The sequence below is a fragment of the Eulemur rufifrons genome, chromosome 8, assembly GCF_041146395.1.
Source record: "Eulemur rufifrons isolate Redbay chromosome 8, OSU_ERuf_1, whole genome shotgun sequence".
Classification (NCBI taxonomy): domain Eukaryota; kingdom Metazoa; phylum Chordata; class Mammalia; order Primates; family Lemuridae; genus Eulemur; species Eulemur rufifrons.
Window position 1 is genome coordinate 70,643,483 of NC_090990.1, and position 17,527 is coordinate 70,661,009.

A 17,527-nucleotide genomic window follows, 5' to 3' on the forward strand; every position below is an offset into this window, starting at 1 on the left:
TTTATATTAAAATACACACATACACACTTCTGGAAAAGATGGTAAAGCAAGTATTACACTTTAAAACACTCTTCTGTTTAATGTATATCGTCATGATAGATAAAATATAAAAAGAGATAACAAAAATGCATGCGTGGACTCAAAAACAAGATGAACATTTCTGTGGAGCACAAATGGAATACTGAGTGAGGCTGCATCAATTGCTGGGCTGTCATCCAAAACTAGGCAATAGCAGCCAGGAGCTCAGCTCCTGCCAGTAAAGGAACTATAAATGCACCAAGCAAGATAAGAGACTGAACCTGGTCAAGCCTGGTCACTGTTTGAAGCCAAAGCCTCCCAGTGCCAAAAGGAAGCTGAAAAGAATGGTGATTAGCTAAATGGTGGAGCTGCTGCTTCAGAGGAAACTACATCCAGGGTGGCTCCCAAGCAGGAACTGAGTCAGTCTGCCCACCGTCTCCCTGACTGGATCTGTGAGACCCTGACATCACAGTGGAACATCAAAACACCATGATAAGGCCTAATCGTGGACTGGGTGGCTGGGGGTTGGGTGCAGGAAACCACAAAAGTGCAATTGACAGAAACAGTGGATAGCAACCTCCTACTCAGACTTCATCTACCACCCAGAACACATGAAGAAAACTATGTTAAGAACGGCTTTAACAAAATTTGTATATCTTAGGAGTTTGTTCACGTCTTTTGCCCACTTTTCAATGGGGTTATTTTTTTCTTGCTGATTTGGGTTCTTTGTAGATTCTGGATATTAGCCGTTTGTCAGATGTATAGTCTGCAAATATTTTTCTCACATTCTGTAGGTTGTTTATGTACTCTCTTGATTATTGCCTTTGCTCTGCAGAAACTTTTTAGTTTAATTAAGTCCCATTTACATATTTTTGTTGTTGCTTTATTTGCTTTGGGGATCTTAGTCATAAATTCTTTGACTAGGCATTGGTCCAAACATTGGTCCAGAAGAGTTTTTCCTATGTTTTCTTCTAGGTTTCTTTTATGGTTTCAGGTCTTACATTTAAGTCTTAAATCCATCTTAATTTAATTTTTGTATATGGTAAGAAAAAGGGATCCAGTTTCATTCTTCTGCATATGACTATCCAATTTTCCCAGAACCACTTATTGAATAGGGCGCCCTTTGCTCAGTGTATGCTTTGTCTGCTTTATCAAAAATCAGTTGGTTGGCCGGGCGCGGTGGCTCACGCCTGTAATCCTAGCACTCTGGGAGGCCGAGGTGGGCGGATCGTTTGAGCTCAGGAGTTCGAGACCAGCCTGAGCAAGAGCGAGACCCCATCTCTACTAAAAATAGAAAGAAATTATATGGACAGCTAAAAATATATATAGAAAAAATTAGCCGGGCATGGTGGTGCATGCCTGTAGTCCCAGCTACTCGAGAGGCTGAGACAGGAGGATCGCTTAAGCCCAGGAGTTTGAGGTTGCTGTGAGCTAGGCTGACGCCACGGCACTCACTCTAGCCTGGGCAACAGAGTGAGACTCTGTCTCAAAAAAAAAAAAAAAAAAAAAAAAAAAATCCGTTGGTTGTAGTTATATGGTTTTATTTCTGGGTTCTATTCTGTTGCATTGATTTATGTGTCTACCTTTATACCAGTAGCATGCTGTTTTGATTACTATAACCGTGTAGTACAATTTGAAGTCAGGTAATATGATGCCTCCAGATTTGTTCTTTTTGCTTAGGATTGCTTTGGCTATTCAGGCTCTTTTGGATTCTGTATGAAATTTAGGATTTTTTTTTCTAATTCTGTGAAAAATGACATTGGTATTTTGATGGGAAATGTACTGAATCTATAAATCACTTCAGGCAGTATGGACATTTTAACAATATTGATTCTTCCGATCCATGAGCATGCGGTGTGTTTCCATTTGTCTGTGTCATCTACGATTTCTTACAAATTCCTAACAAACATGAAAAAATGCTCAATATCACTAATCATCAGAGAAATGCAAATTAAAACCACAATGAGATACCACCTTATCCCTGTCAGAATGGCTATTCTATTATTAATAAGCCAAAAAACAATAGATGTTCGCACAGATGTGGTAAAAAGGGAACACTTATACACTGTTGGTGAGACTGCAAATTAGTACAGCCTCTATGGAAAACAGTATGGAGATTCCTCAAAAAACTAAAAATACACCTACCATTCGATCCAGCAATCCCACTACTGAGTATCTATCCAAAGGAAAATAAATCATTATATAAAAAATATACCTGCACCCAAATGTTTATTGCAGCACAATTTATAAGTGCAAAGATATACAATCAACCTAAGTGTCCATCAACTGAAAAGTGGATGAAGAAAATGTGGTTTATATATATATGTATACTACTCAGCCATAAAGAGGAATGAAATAATGTCTTTTGCAGCAACTTGGATGGAACTAGAGACCATTATCCTGAATGAAGTATCTTAGGAATCGAAAGACAAATACCACATATTCTCACTTATAAATAGGAGCTAAATGGTGGGTATATATGCTCGTAAAGTGGTGCAATGGATATTGGAATCTAAGAAGGGAGAAGGGGGGGAGGGATAAAAAATTACCTATCGGGTACAATGTACACTATTCTGGTGATGGGTACAGTAAAAGCCCTGACTTCAGCATTATACAATTCATCCATGTAACAAAAAACACTTGTATTCCCTAAATCTATTGAAATAAAAAAAGTTAATGTATAAAATAAAAGGCAGAGGATTACAAAGAAAAAAACAAAATTAGCAATTGAATACTGATTCACTCAAGATGAAATTAATTTTTGAAACAGCTGACAATGAATTTAAAATAAATATATTTAGAGTGGTCAAAAATATCAAGACATAGCCTAAAAAAGTAGGTAGATAGAACTTAAAAGCAGATATATATAAAAATTTAGAAATCCTGGAAATAAAGTCAATGAATTTTAAGATATCAACAGATTACCTAGACTGTATTTAGTAGCAGAAAGAAGTAATGAATTAGACAAGAGTCCTGAGCTTGCCCCAGATCTCAGCACAGAGATAGGAATCAAAGCACACACACACTCATGGAAGACAGACTGAGAGACTCCAACATATGTCCAATGGGAATTGTAGAAGAAAATGGAAGAAATGGTAGAGCAATTTTTGAAGCAATATTTGAAGAAATATTTGCTAAAATTTTCCAAAATTGAAGAAAGTCAATTCCTTAGTTCCAGGAATGGAGCAAGATTAATCCACATACCTTCAAAATTAAAGTAAAACTGTAAAAAATCTGGGACTAATGGTAAAATCTTAAAGCTACCCTAGAGAAAGACAGATTGCCCACTAAAGAATAAAATCAAACTGACAGGAGGCTTCTCATCAGGAAAAAATATAGGCCAGGGAAAATAGAATAATATTTTTCAATACTGGGAGGAAATTACTATCAAGACAGAATTTCATAATTTACCAAATTATTATTCAAGAATGAAAGCAATACAGGCATTTTTAGATATACAAGGTATATGGATTTCCCACCCACAGATCCTTATTAAGAGAGATTAAGGAAAATCAAAAGGAAAATGAACTCAGGGGAATATATAGGATCTAAGAAAACTGGTAACATATAATTTAATAAATATATAAACAATCACAATTAACCACAGATTATAAAAATGTGTGTCTCAAAATAAAGCTAAAGCAAACTCTGGGAACAACAAAATGGGAAGGTTTAGTGGGTAGTTGAAACATTTTGGGGAGGGGCACAGAGATACTAAAAAACTTCTAATTGTACATTTTAAGAAATGAGATAGATAACCTGTAGAAAAATAAAAATACAGTCTACATCTTCCTAACTAGCTGGGGAAGGGGGGAAATAGGAGATATGAAAAAAGTTATTAACGTGGGAGAAGGCAGGAAGGAGGAGGAAAGAATATAAATAAAACTCTAAAATGTAGAAAAAAGTCCAAATATCCAAATATGAGTGAGCTAAATAATGTAATGTATTAAGTTCACTTGTAAAAAGAAAAAGGTGATTGATTTGGATTTGTAAAAATTCATAAGGCAGACACCTAAAAAAAACCCCGTAAAATTACAAAGGTGAAAAATAGAGATCAAAAGATAATATAACATGAAAATACCAGAAAAAAAGCCGGTGGAGCAATGTTAATATTAGACAGCATTTAGCCCTCCCATCTTCAAGAATGCACTCTTTATCTAAACAAGGTATATATTTGAATTTTAAAACATGCATAGATTCTTGTAACCACCCACCACCACAAACAGGATACAGAACAATCTCAGCACCCCAAGGGTTAAGTACTGGGGGGAAATTACTGTCTCATGCTGATTTTGCAGGGAACACCCCAACCGTTAACTTCTGATCTGTTCTATTAATATGTGCCTATCTGTTCTCTGTCCTGTTTTTCAGAATGCCATGTAAAATCAGATAGTATGTAATCTTTTAAGACTGACATGTTTTTTAATAGCAAAATTGCCTGCATGCACATCATCATGGGAATGTCTTTAGTAAATTATAGCACATCTATAGTGTGTAATTCGGTGGCACTTAGAATGAAGTAGATCTCTAGGTGCCAGTGTATTAACGTCTCCAAGACATATTATGAAAGTGAAAAACTCAAAGTGCAGGAACAATACATATAGTAAGATCCCATTTGTTTACATATATGTATGTAAATGCACAGATATACATCTGGAACAGTATGCACAAACTTATTGGGGCCCTAAGAAATGGCAGTGGAATAGGGAAGGGGAGGACTCTACCTTCTGTGTTAAAAAGAAAAGACAGGGCCAGGCGCAGTGGCTCAAGCCTGTAATCCCAGCACTTTGGGAGGCCTAGCAGAGAGGATCAATTGATCTCAGGAGTTGGAGAACAACCTGAGCAACATAAAGAAATCCCATCTCTACAAAAAATAAAAAAAAATTGTCCAGGGCTGGTGGCAGTCACCTGTAGTCCTAGCTACTGGGGAGGCTGAGGCAGGAGGATCACTTGAGCCTAGGAGTTTAAGACTTCTTCACTCCCACCGGGTGACAGAGGGAGGCCCTGTCTCTAAAGGGGGGAAAAAAAGCATCTCTCTGATGGTATAAATTTGGTAATTACAATTTTAAGTGTATTGGATTTCTCTTCCTAGGTTTGAGCAGCATTTCAGGGTAGAGTTGGTTGTATTGTTTACTTTTTTAAGGAAATTTGAATTTTTACTTTACATTTCCCCTGAAAACATGCTCCTCCACACCCTGTAGAAAGCAAAAGCTAGAAATTCAGTTTTATTTCATTGACCTTAGAATGGAGGATCTTCAAGATCCTTTTTTTCTTTTCAAAAACAGCTGTTATGATTTCTCAGCATGATTATATGCAGATGAGAATTCAAGAATCTAAATTTTAGTGAGCCCATTTCTCCAATGCCTGCATCTCTTGGGTTTCTTCTCCTGAAGTAGTGCATAGATATTATCACCGTCATGGAACAATTTTACGTGAACATTTTTTTTCTCCAGGGACTTTTAACTGGAAAGCTTTGAGGAGCATTTTATACACTTTTGTGCCCTAGATGTCATTCCTAAAGATCTAGAGGCTGTCAGGTCAAATCTCAGTCCAGTGCCCTCTCCCAGTTTTGTCAGATTCCTGGAAGGGTTAGGGTCTCGTGGTCCCAGTTTCTGTTTCCATGGAAAATGTGTACATTATAGATTTTTACTTGTTCCAAGCAATCTCTCCCTGTTTGTACAACTTTGATCCAAGCATGAAATTTGCTGTAATTTCTACAAAATTCATACATAAAAGGGATAGTGTGTTGGGGTGTGTGTGTGTGTGTGTGTGTGTGTATGTAGCAGGTTTTACTAAAAGTCTGAGAAAGACTGAAAAGTATTTGCATCTCAGAATAGAAATAATAAGCACATACTCCAGCCACCTGCTATGTTGCTTGTCCTACTTTTCTTCTTCCATTCAAGCCCCTCTTTGCTCTCCTAATTCATCTCCTCCTATTTCCGAGCTTATTCGTCTCAACACCAGTAGGACGGAATCATTCTTCGTACCTTGGCTTCGCCTGACCTGTGCTCTCCGTGAATCACCTTCCTCTGTGTCCCTCTCCTCCTCCTTTCCACACTTACTTAGATGTTTTCCTTACCATAAATAATTTCACTGTAAGAAGAATTCTCAGATCAGCTTTTAGGATATTAACTTTTCTCACATTGATGTGTTTTGAATCAGGTTCTTGTTCATTTTAATTAAAAAATTTTTTTTCTCTTTCTCCCCCTCCCCCAATTTCTTTGCCCTCCGTCTCTCCCTCCTCCTACACAAACACACCGTGTGCTCTGTTCTGAAGCCTTTGTCCTCCAAAGGCAGTCTGAGGGTTGCCTGTAGGAGAAAATGGTAGAATTTCCCTATGTTGTGACGTGTGTGTGTGTGTGTGTGTGTGTGTGTGTGAAAGAGAGAGAGAGAGAGGGAGAGAGAGAGAGAGAGGACATGCCAGCGCTGTTGGGGATGATCTGAGCCTCAGGGCTCTGTGGAGCTGGATGGGGTTGGGGACGCCCACACCTCAAGACTTCCTTAGTCTTGCACCAGCAGCCTGGAACCCTACGATTATTCTGTTGAAATTTGTTTTGCAGCCTTTCTTTAAGACTTGTTTTGCATCCTGAACTTTAAATTGCTGGATAAAGGTAAAGAGAAGTGAAGTGTAGGTTTAACTAGACAAACTTCTCAAAAGGGCAGAAAAGATGAAACAAAAACTTCCAAGTTCTTACAGGCTGCTGTTATTTACAAAGATAGGGCAAAAACACTCTTTACCTTTTTTTTTTTTTTTTAAAGAAGAAGAAGCCTGTCAGCCTTATTGTTTTCTTTTTCTTTCCGAGTATACCTTTGAAAATACTGGATCCTTCTCCCAGTTCTCCCCAATGTAATGTTGCAGTGTTCAGAAACACTGTTGCTATTTCTTTTTTTCTGTCTCTCTAGGACGTGAAGAAACACTGTTTCTATTAAACATGGGGGATAACTTAGTTCCTCTCTCCTGCTATTTTATTGTTTAAATCTTCAAAATGTTTACTATTAGATTCCTTAACCTGGTGGTTTCTTTTTGTAATCGTGTATTAGACAACCTGGTCTCACATTCTTTTGGAATTCTACTTGGAGCTGCTACTCTGTGGGAGTCTTTTTATGATATGTTCCCTCAGCAACATCAGCTACTGTTCTTAATGACTAAATTCCAGTATTTCTTTTTTCTACTCATTCTTATTTCTGAGGGATGAACAGCTTTTGGAAAATGGATAACTGTCTTTATCCTCCTGGGATTTGAGTAGGCACGTTTCAGAAGCCTTATCTTCACGAAGACTGAAAGGAACTTCTGGAGACTGTGTTCCCCCTCCTACATTGGGAGGAGTAGTCCAGCCATCCTGCAGAATCTTGGTAAATAAGAACAGGGGGAGGAGGAATGGAAGAACACTAAGCCGGAAACAAACGGCAGGTTTCAGTTCCTGTTCTGCCATTTCCTAGCTGTGTGAACTTGTGCAGGTCACTTAAATTTTCTGAACTCTGGTCACTTTCTTCTGTAGAATGGAGAGAATGTGACCTACCTCCCCAGCACGGCAGACCTCACACAATCAGATGTTTTTGTGTAAAATATAAAAAGGTACACCTAGCCATGTGTTGGCACACAGCTGAGTGGGAGGTGCACGAGCTACATTTCACCTTACAGCTTGCACCTGGGCGCCCTGGTGCAGTGCATAACCTGACATCGTGTACAGCAGCCAAGCTCCCACAGTCCACCATCCTCTGCCACTAGGAGCAAGCCTGGGGGAGGAGCTGGGCGAGGGGACAGTACCAGGGCCTGCCTGGGTGTTTGGCAGGGATTTAGCACTTTAAGAAGGTGCCTGCCTTTTTACCTCCTAATTAATCTTGCTTTTCCACTTTTTCTTCTGTATTTTCATCAGATCATTAACAATGTCATAGTAACATATGAGTTCAAGGGTATCACCTTGGGGAATGTGCTCACGGAAGCACATTCCTTTTCCCTGCTGGTCTCTGGCCCCCACCCTGTGCCGACTTCACAGGTTGTTGGAGCATTAAATTAAACCATGAATGGGAAAGCACCTGGAACACGATTCCAAACACTGAAGTTCTTAGTTGCTTCTCTTTTATATTCCTTCAAGATATTCTAGCATTTGTCTAGGCTTTCTCTTGCTGTTTTCTATTCCAGAGGTTTCCACAGTAGGGTGCTCGACCCCCAAGAAATATGACAGATGCTCCATTGAAATGTGAGATAAAAATGAAAATTTTAATTATTTTAAACTTAAAAAGGGAAAAGCTTTTCTAATAGTTGACATATTGATTGGTAAGGATATACAGTAATTATAAGTAGACATACATATACTAGGTGGGCCTAGTCAACCTTTTTTCTCTGATATAGATAAGTAATAAAAATGTTTGAAGACCACAGCTTAGTTCTCACATCTTGGTACCCTCTAAATAGAATGGCATTTGTTGTTCTTCCCTGCATTCTTTTTATTTAAATAGTAAGTAGTTTCCCCTGCTTTATCTTCCAGGATAGAGCTTTATAAATCTTAGAGTGAAACATTCTCTCTTCTCCTAACCTCATTTCTTGTTATCTGCATAGGACATGCGAAACAGCAAACTTTTTCACTAAAATATGACTTATTTGTGTAAGATAACTTGTTATGTAGGATGAAGTCAAACTGGTATCCTTTTGGTTTAATCCTAGACATTCAGTAAAATAAAATAAGAGTGTGGGCTCTGGGTCCCGGTGGTCCTGGGATGGATGACATTAGGTAAGTGACTTAACCTGAGTCCATGCCTCAGTCTCCTCATCTGTAAAAGGGGAATAATAAGAATATGGATATTAATTATTAATAAGAATTAAGACAGCAATTAAAAGAATCAATACCCATGACATTATGAGAATAGGGTCAGTTGCATATTAAGCATGACAGAAGTTTACCGTTGTCATCACTGTAACTACCCTCTTCACCCCTAGGAGAGGTGTCTTTCACCTCCAGACCAATACAACCGAACTGGAAGGAGTACTGGCAGTTGTGAATTCATTCACTTTCTCAACAAGTATATACTGGTGGTCTCTCATGTACGAGGCGCTTTACAAAGTGTTGGGTGCTTCATTCCATTCTCAACCTTGTGCTACTGTGTGGTGGGTTGCTGGTTCCCTTGTTATCTGCTTATGGTCACATTACCATGCCATAGCAGTCCACTTTGCAGTGAGTTCCATTTCTACTTCTACAATCAATGTAAAGGGCTTTGATGATGCAAAATCATTAAGCAATTTGCTGTTACAGAAACACCAAACACTGTGAATTTCTAGCCATTTGATATTTTAAAGTACAAATAGGCTTTCTCTGCATTATTAATTCCACATGTCATTGCTGTATATTCCCTGGTTACTGTCCTTCCATTGAACTGTTTATTGTTCATATAGTTTCACTTACATGGGCCTCTTCCTGGGCATGATTCCTCCACATTGATTCAAGGTATATTCTGCCTCATTCTACCTCATCTTCAGAAAGGGTACATTTTCTCCTTCCCAAATTGCAATCTCTTGAGTCTGCTGGACATCATTATGGCTTAATATTCTTTTCAACAAATCAAAGCATTGGTAGAAGGATAGTGGTTCTCAATGTAATATATTGTGTGTAAATCTAGCAAATTTAGAAATAATTATTTTACTATTAAACATTTCTATATTCTCTCTCTCTCTCTGAAGAAATGTTTTTTTCTGAAAGCTTATAAATTCCCATTATATTAAAGCCATTCATAATGATCTATGCATATATTCTGGATATTGGTAGAAAGAAAAGGGAGAACAATAAAGACAGGATTTTCTTTCAGATTTCCTCCTTACAATCCTTTTACTTCTCATACACAAAGTGCTATAATTTTGGGGGACATCCAATTCAAGTTTGAGTCTAAGGTGATATACTTCCCAGACCAATAACTGATTCTTCCAGGCTTCAGTGAGGGAAGAAATGCTATTTTCAAAAAGCACATGAATGTTCTCTAAATATTTACTTTGTTGTGAATTGTTCTATGACCTGACAAAACTGCTGTTTTATGTTATAACTTTAGACATGATGAAGAAAGTCAGATATTTCATTTTTCCAGCATGGGGGCTGAGAATAAAATGTTGGTGCTGGAATTGAACATTGTATTTTCCAGGCAAAGGAAATGGACATTTATTGGATGTTATTGCTGCTTTCTTTGCACTAATGACATTATGAAAGCTCTTTGAGTAATATAATTTGAAAATATTATTTCTGTGTTTCAGGTCATGCAAGACAAGATAATCTGCCTTCCGAAAAGAGTGCAGCCTGCTCAGAACCACTCTTCCATTTCGAATGTGTCTCAAGCAGTTGCCAGTACCACCCCACTGCCTCCACCTAAACCATCTCCTACTAACCCTGTCACTGTGGAAATGAAAGGACTGAAGACAGATTTGGACCTTCAGCAGTACAGTTTTATAAACCAGATGTGTTATGAGCGAGCCCTCCACTGGTATGCCAAGTACTTCCCTTACCTTGTTCTCATCCACACCTTGGTCTTCATGCTCTGCAGTAACTTTTGGTTTAAATTCCCTGGTTCCAGCTCCAAAATAGAACACTTCATCTCCATCCTGGGGAAGTGTTTTGACTCTCCTTGGACCACACGGGCTTTATCTGAAGTGTCTGGGGAGGACTCAGAAGAAAAGGACAATAGGAAAAACAACATGGGCAAGTCCAACACCATCCAGTCTGGTCCAGAAGGCAGCCTAGTGAATTCTCAGTCTCTAAAGTCAATTCCTGAGAAGTTTGTGGTTGACAAATCCACTGCAGGGGCTCTGGATAAAAAGGAAGGTGAGCAAGCGAAGGCCTTATTTGAGAAGGTGAAGAAGTTCAGGCTGCATGTAGAAGAAGGTGATATTCTATATGCCATGTATGTTCGCCAAACTGTACTTAAGGTTATCAAATTCCTAATCATCATTGCATATAATAGCGCTCTGGTTCCTGAAGTCCAGTTTACAGTGGACTGTAATGTTGACATTCAGGACATGACTGGATATAAAAACTTTTCCTGCAATCATACCATGGCACACTTGTTCTCAAAACTCTCATTTTGCTACCTGTGCTTTGTAAGTATCTATGGATTGACGTGCCTTTATACCTTATACTGGCTGTTCTACCGTTCTCTAAGGGAATACTCTTTTGAGTATGTCCGGCAGGAGACTGGGATTGATGATATTCCAGATGTGAAAAATGACTTTGCTTTTATGCTTCATATGATAGATCAATATGACCCTCTCTATTCCAAGAGATTTGCAGTGTTCCTGTCTGAAGTCAGTGAAAATAAATTAAAGCAGCTGAACTTAAATAATGAGTGGACTCCCGATAAACTGAGGCAGAAGCTACAGACAAATGCCCATAATCGACTGGAATTGCCTCTTATCATGCTCTCTGGCCTTCCAGACACTGTTTTTGAAATCACAGAGTTGCAGTCTCTAAAACTTGAAATCATTAAGAACGTAATGATACCAGCCACCATTGCGCAACTCGACAATCTGCAAGAGCTCTCCCTACACCAGTGCTCTGTCAAAATCCACAGTGCAGCTCTCTCTTTCCTGAAGGAAAACCTCAAAGTCTTGAGCGTCAAGTTTGATGACATGAGGGAGCTGCCCCCCTGGATGTATGGACTGCGGAATCTGGAAGAGCTCTACTTGGTTGGCTCTCTGAGTCATGATATTTCCAGAAACATCACCCTTGAGTCTCTGCGGGATCTCAAAAGCCTTAAAATTCTCTCTATCAAAAGCAATGTTTCCAAAATCCCTCAGGCAGTGGTTGATGTTTCCAGCCATCTCCAGAAGATGTGCATACATAATGATGGCACCAAGCTGGTTATGCTCAACAACTTAAAGAAAATGACCAATCTGACAGAGCTGGAACTGGTCCACTGTGACCTGGAGCGCATTCCTCACGCTGTTTTCAGCCTGCTCAGCCTCCAGGAATTGGACCTGAAGGAAAATAATCTGAAATCTATAGAAGAAATCGTTAGCTTTCAGCACCTGAGGAAGCTGACAGTGCTAAAACTGTGGCATAACAGCATCACCTATATCCCGGAGCATATAAAGAAACTCACCAGCCTGGAACGTCTGTCCTTTAGTCATAATAAAATAGAGGTGCTGCCTTCCCACCTCTTCCTATGCAACAAGATCCGATACTTGGACTTATCCTACAATGACATTCGATTCATCCCACCTGAAATCGGAGTTCTACAAAGTTTACAGTATTTTTCCATCACTTGTAACAAAGTGGAAAGCCTTCCTGATGAACTCTACTTCTGCAAGAAACTTAAAACTCTGAAGATTGGGAAAAACAGCCTATCTGTACTTTCCCCAAAAATTGGAAATTTACTATCTCTTTCCTACTTAGATGTAAAAGGCAATCACTTTGAAATCCTCCCTCCTGAACTGGGCGACTGTCGGGCTCTGAAGAGAGCTGGTTTAGTTGTGGAAGACGCTCTCTTTGAAACTCTGCCTTCTGATGTCCGGGAGCAAATGAAAACAGAATAACTTATTTTTCGTGAAAGTTTGACTGAAACACGCTTCTACCAAATACAGTGTGAATAATTAGGTAGTCTTAATGCCTTTCCTATTTTATTTTTATTTTTTTTTCTTTTTCACACAAAAGAAAATGTACACAAAGGTTGAGTAAGGAGTATGTATTTTTTAATAAAAATTTAATTGTATTTTTTCAATATTAATATTTTAAAGTTTTATTTGTCTTGGAACCTAATGTATCTATTATTGTTTTCTACTGATAGAAACAGATGGTTCCATCTGTTTTTTGTTTTCGTTTTTGTTTTTCAGTTCATTCTTGTGAAAGGGAGGGAATTATAAGTTGCATGCTTTTGGCATTTTTTTGAAATAGAGGGAGATATTTTGCCAGGGTCATTTTTAGCTTGTTTACACCTGTATAGGGTCCTCATTTTTGTGTTCTCATTGTGTGTATACCAAGGAATCTGTGCTAGTTGTTTTAATACCAGCTGCCTTCTTTACTGGCCAAGTTCTTCATTCTACAGAAAACACTTCTCTGGAGTGTAACTTCACATAAGTGCATTGTCACAGAGTATTATTTTTGAATTTTCCCCCTGCCTCCAACAGAACCATAAATTGTGTTATTTCATATACCTGACATCTATAGTTATCCTTTAGGCAAGGCTGTTGTAATTGGGTGAAGAAAATAATCTTTAGTGGTTGGCATGCTTGAATTGGTCATTTATAATTTAACTGATTTGCATTTTTACCAATATTTTTTAAATATTTCAAAACTAAATACAGAGGCCCTCCCCTACCTTTAATTTCAATACTGCTATGTAGTACTGGTGAACGACCTTAGAGAACCTAGATTTATTTTAATACTCCAGCAGGTAATTAAATTTAAAAATCATAGAATTAGAAGCCTGTTTTTTGAGTAATTTAATCATCTTTGATATCTTGATATGTGGATGCATCAGATGGAAAAAATTTCACTACTAAAGTGCCCTGTCACAGAGCTGGCATGCTCCAGTCAGGCCCTCTCCCTTGCTCAGGGCACTATGGCAGTGGTAATCTATTCAAATTCTGCCTGTTGCACAAAATAATCCACTTATGTATACAGTCAGCCCTCCATATCCATGGGTTCCACATCTGGGAGTCCACTAACTATGGATTGAAAATATTCTAAGAGAAAATTGCGTCTGTATTGAACATGTGCAGACTTTTTTTTATCTTTTTATTCTTCCCTAAATACTGCAGTGTAACAATTATTTACATAGAATTTACATTTATTAGGTATTATAAGTAATCTAAAGATGATTTAAAGTATACGAGAGGATGTGCATAGGTTATATGCAAATACTACACCATTTTGTATCAGGGACTTGAGCATCCTCAGAGTTTGGTGTCCGAGAAGGTCCTGGAACCAATCCCCCATGGATACCGAGGAACAACTATATATTAATTGGTTTCCATCAAGCCTGCCCTTACTGTAAATGCTGGTGATGCAAGCACAGGTACTCTATCTGCTATTTGGCTTAACATATGTATCTCATCTAAAATGGCTCTGTTAACATTTTTTAAAAGTGTGAATAAATTGCTAAGTCATGTTACTTAGCAATAATTTTTGCCTGATTGTCAGCAGAGCTTTTACTTACCTTTGTACTTAAAATCCAACACAGTATGGCCTCATGGGCAAAATATTTCACTATTAGATAGAACAGGAAAAATGAAATACACTATTTGTGCCGTCTATCCAGGACCAGTGCTACTGATTATAGGAACTTTGTTTTGTGTGCCAAATTCACATTGACCATTTTCTGAGCCCTAGACTGCTCTAAGAAAGTTCTGTGACTTAACAATTAAAGAAAGTAGGAAGATGATTTGGGATTTCAAAGTGCTGCTTTTAAAAATTGTTCCTTGAACCTGATAAATTTGTCCAATGCTACTACTTTGAGTCATATACAGAAATCAACTATGGGAATTCTGTATGGGAATTGTTCCACAGATATGTGTACCTCAATTTTGTTTTAAGTTTTAAGATACATCATGGGGTGAAGGTTATGGAAAGAGATGCGTTTCATTTGTTTAATAATCTAATCTAATCTAATCTAATCATATAGACCGAAGTGCTTCACAGTTTCTGCACTATGTTAAAGTTTTAGAATGATGATTTTGTATAGCTGATTTATTTAGACCTGCAATTGAAATAATACGTTTGAAAGAGTATTATGGTTATAATTCTTTTATGATAAAATATTTAATTCCAGAATATTGCTGGGATCCTGAGTATGAACAGTGCATTGTATTTAGAAACATAGCCCTGTTTTAAACAATTTGTTGGCAGATCACCATGTTTGAGCATGACAAAAATATTTAATACCCTATTGAAAGGTAAGCTTAGGTAACTGCTGGCAAAACACTGGGTGCACTATTTTTCTGGATAAAATTTATAGTTATTTTCTATATCACCCTTCAAAAGGGATCTATTCAGGTTAAAAATCATATTTATGCTGAAGTCTTTATCTGGTGTTAACTAATAATCTCATATGGGCTCATAACTGAAATAAGTCATTAATAATTCATTTTTATCATTTGTAACAATTTGCTCAAAAATCCAAAAGAATTTGATTTGTTTTTTAATGATTTTGCAGGCTGACCCCTAACCTAAGTTTTGATAACATCCAGTAAATCAGTATAATTCTATGACTTTATGTTTTAACTAAGAAGGAAAATTCATAGATGTTCTTATTAGGTTTTATAAAACTTCAAAAGCCTCAAACTTAATTTTGAGTCTACATTTTCTGACTCTGGCCCTTTTTAATATTGTAAGTTTTTGTTCACTTTCGTAAGTAAAAAGCATTCGATTGCTATTTAGCCTTTTAAATGGGAAACTCAGGTAAATGAACTTCTGACTTCTCTAAAGTTCTTTAACTGATCAATTCAGTGTAGAGGGTTAATTACCTAATCACTTTCTGTATTTTATAAGCACTCTTGCTAAAAAGGAACAACTAGCTCTATTTCTCTAATCTGTAGGATGCATGAGAAACTGCTTATGTAAATAGAAAAGCACTGTATGTAATCATAACTCCTATGGCTGCTTGGAGCTCATGATGGGTGAGCTTTTTGATCAGCTTTAAAGGTTAAGCACAGAACAAACAATTGTTTGCTAATGGTCTGGTTCAGAGAAAGCATTTAAGTATATTCCAATGGAGCTCGCCTAGGAAGACCACACTTCAGAAAGCTATTGCATTTTCTTGTCATGTGCTGGGTTTTGTGTTACTTTGTTTTGACACAGCACCTGTAATACAAGGATTCTTGGTATTAATACAATGAAATCTATTATTTACAATCATAAATTTTTCTTATTCACCCACCTCTTTCCCTGACAGTGTATTTCCCAGCTGTTTTAGTGGATTCTAACAATTTACATGGCATCTTATGTGGCAGACACTGTTTTTTTCGGAAAGGCTTAGAAAACATGCCCGCTAGGAGTATTTTTTTCATTTAGAGGTGCCAGTTTACCTGGCTCCCAGGCCATCTTTGTGGGAAGGGGCTTAAACAACCTGGAATATTCCTTGGGTAAGTTGAGGTAAGGGGAGTCCCAAGTTCTTTCAATGTGCTGTTTCATGATTTCTGATAGAGAAAACAAAACCTTTATATTTCTTGTTAACATTTCTACCAAGAGGGGTTTCTATTGCTTATTTTTGACTATAAGAAAAGTCCATTCTTTAAGTAGAGAGTATTTTACTCTCTAATCTAATTTCATATAAAATACCTGATCAATAGTAATGATATATTTATTTAAACAGTGAACATTCATGATCTATCATTATGAAAACTGTTAGCATACCTAGTAGTGAACAGATAAGATAATTCCAATTGTTTGTGGAGACTAAATTAAGATGCAGTTAACATCCTCATCCTTGTGTGAATCCCGAACATGATAATGCTAGTCAAACAGTTCACATTTTTGGTAAGATCTTAATAACTCAGGATAGGGTTCTATACCTCAAGTTAGCAAAACAAATTAGCAAAACAGTGTAGTTATTAGTGAGGAGACTGCCTAAAGGATCTAGAAGATTTTCTCATCTTTTCTTGTCTATTTAGAAACATTGTAAGGAAACTTGGATGGTCCTCACCAGACCTGCTGTGATTTTTCAGATTTGGGCCTCAGTGACACGCTTCCGTTACAGTTTCTTGCCAGCCTTCCTACCTAGGTATCCACTGTTATTCCATCTTCCCAGAGTTATTCACTGGTAAAGGTAGCATCCTTAAGTTCATTTGGGGGAGACAGAGGAGGGTTTCCCCCTGCCCCAAAGAATATTTTTTTTAATCAGAAGACCCTGAAAAGGGGTATAAAACTTTGGACAACTTAATTTCTTGGCCATGTTAATTAACAGTTGCGAGGCATGGTTTTTAATGTCGTGTGCATTTGCATCTTTCTTCTGAAAGCCTTTCTCTCTCCTACCTTATTCTGCCTCTTTAATGGGATATTTTTATTGGAGTTGGAACTCTATGCCTTATGTGCTCCCTCAGTTTTCCTTTTGCCACTTGTTTACTCTCACTGTTTGTATGTGTTCAGATTGTGTCAAATGCTGGCAAACCTCTAAGATTGTTAAGAAAATGCTTAAAAGTTGATTTGTCATAGAGCAAATTCATAATAAAATGTCTTAATGTTATTTGGCCATGTAGTATAGAGGAACAGAAAAATAAAGTCATTTTTGTAACTTAAAATTGAGATTTGTGCCTTTCTTACTCATTTTTAGAAATCTTGTTTATCTTTTGCATTTCTTAAACTATCACTAAGTCCCCCTAAGCTCTGAAGGAAATAGGCCGCATGCATTCTTTCACTTTGTGTTGAATTAATTTCTGTAATTGTGACTAATTATTTCCTTCCTTAATTCACTGTACTGTGTCTACCTAAGGTGCCCCTGGAGTTTCATTTGGGTAATTAGTGCTTTAATATGTAATCTGGAGTGCAGTTTCTGTGCATTTGCCAGATCAGTTTGTAAAATGGCTGTCCAGCTCAGC

General features: G+C 37.6%; 1 protein-coding gene across 1 annotated transcript in view; it reads left to right on the forward strand.

Moving 5' to 3' along the window:
• Positions 1 to 17,230, forward strand: part of LRRC8C (leucine rich repeat containing 8 VRAC subunit C) — an 82,095-nt gene extending 64,865 nt beyond the window's left edge. The window contains exon 3 of the mRNA XM_069478189.1: positions 10,256 to 17,230. Coding sequence (XP_069334290.1) covers positions 10,256 to 12,529 — 2,274 coding nt within the window. The 3' untranslated portion in view covers positions 12,530 to 17,230. The remainder of the gene's footprint in view (positions 1 to 10,255) is intronic.
• The last annotated feature ends 297 nt before the right edge of the window (positions 17,231 to 17,527 follow it).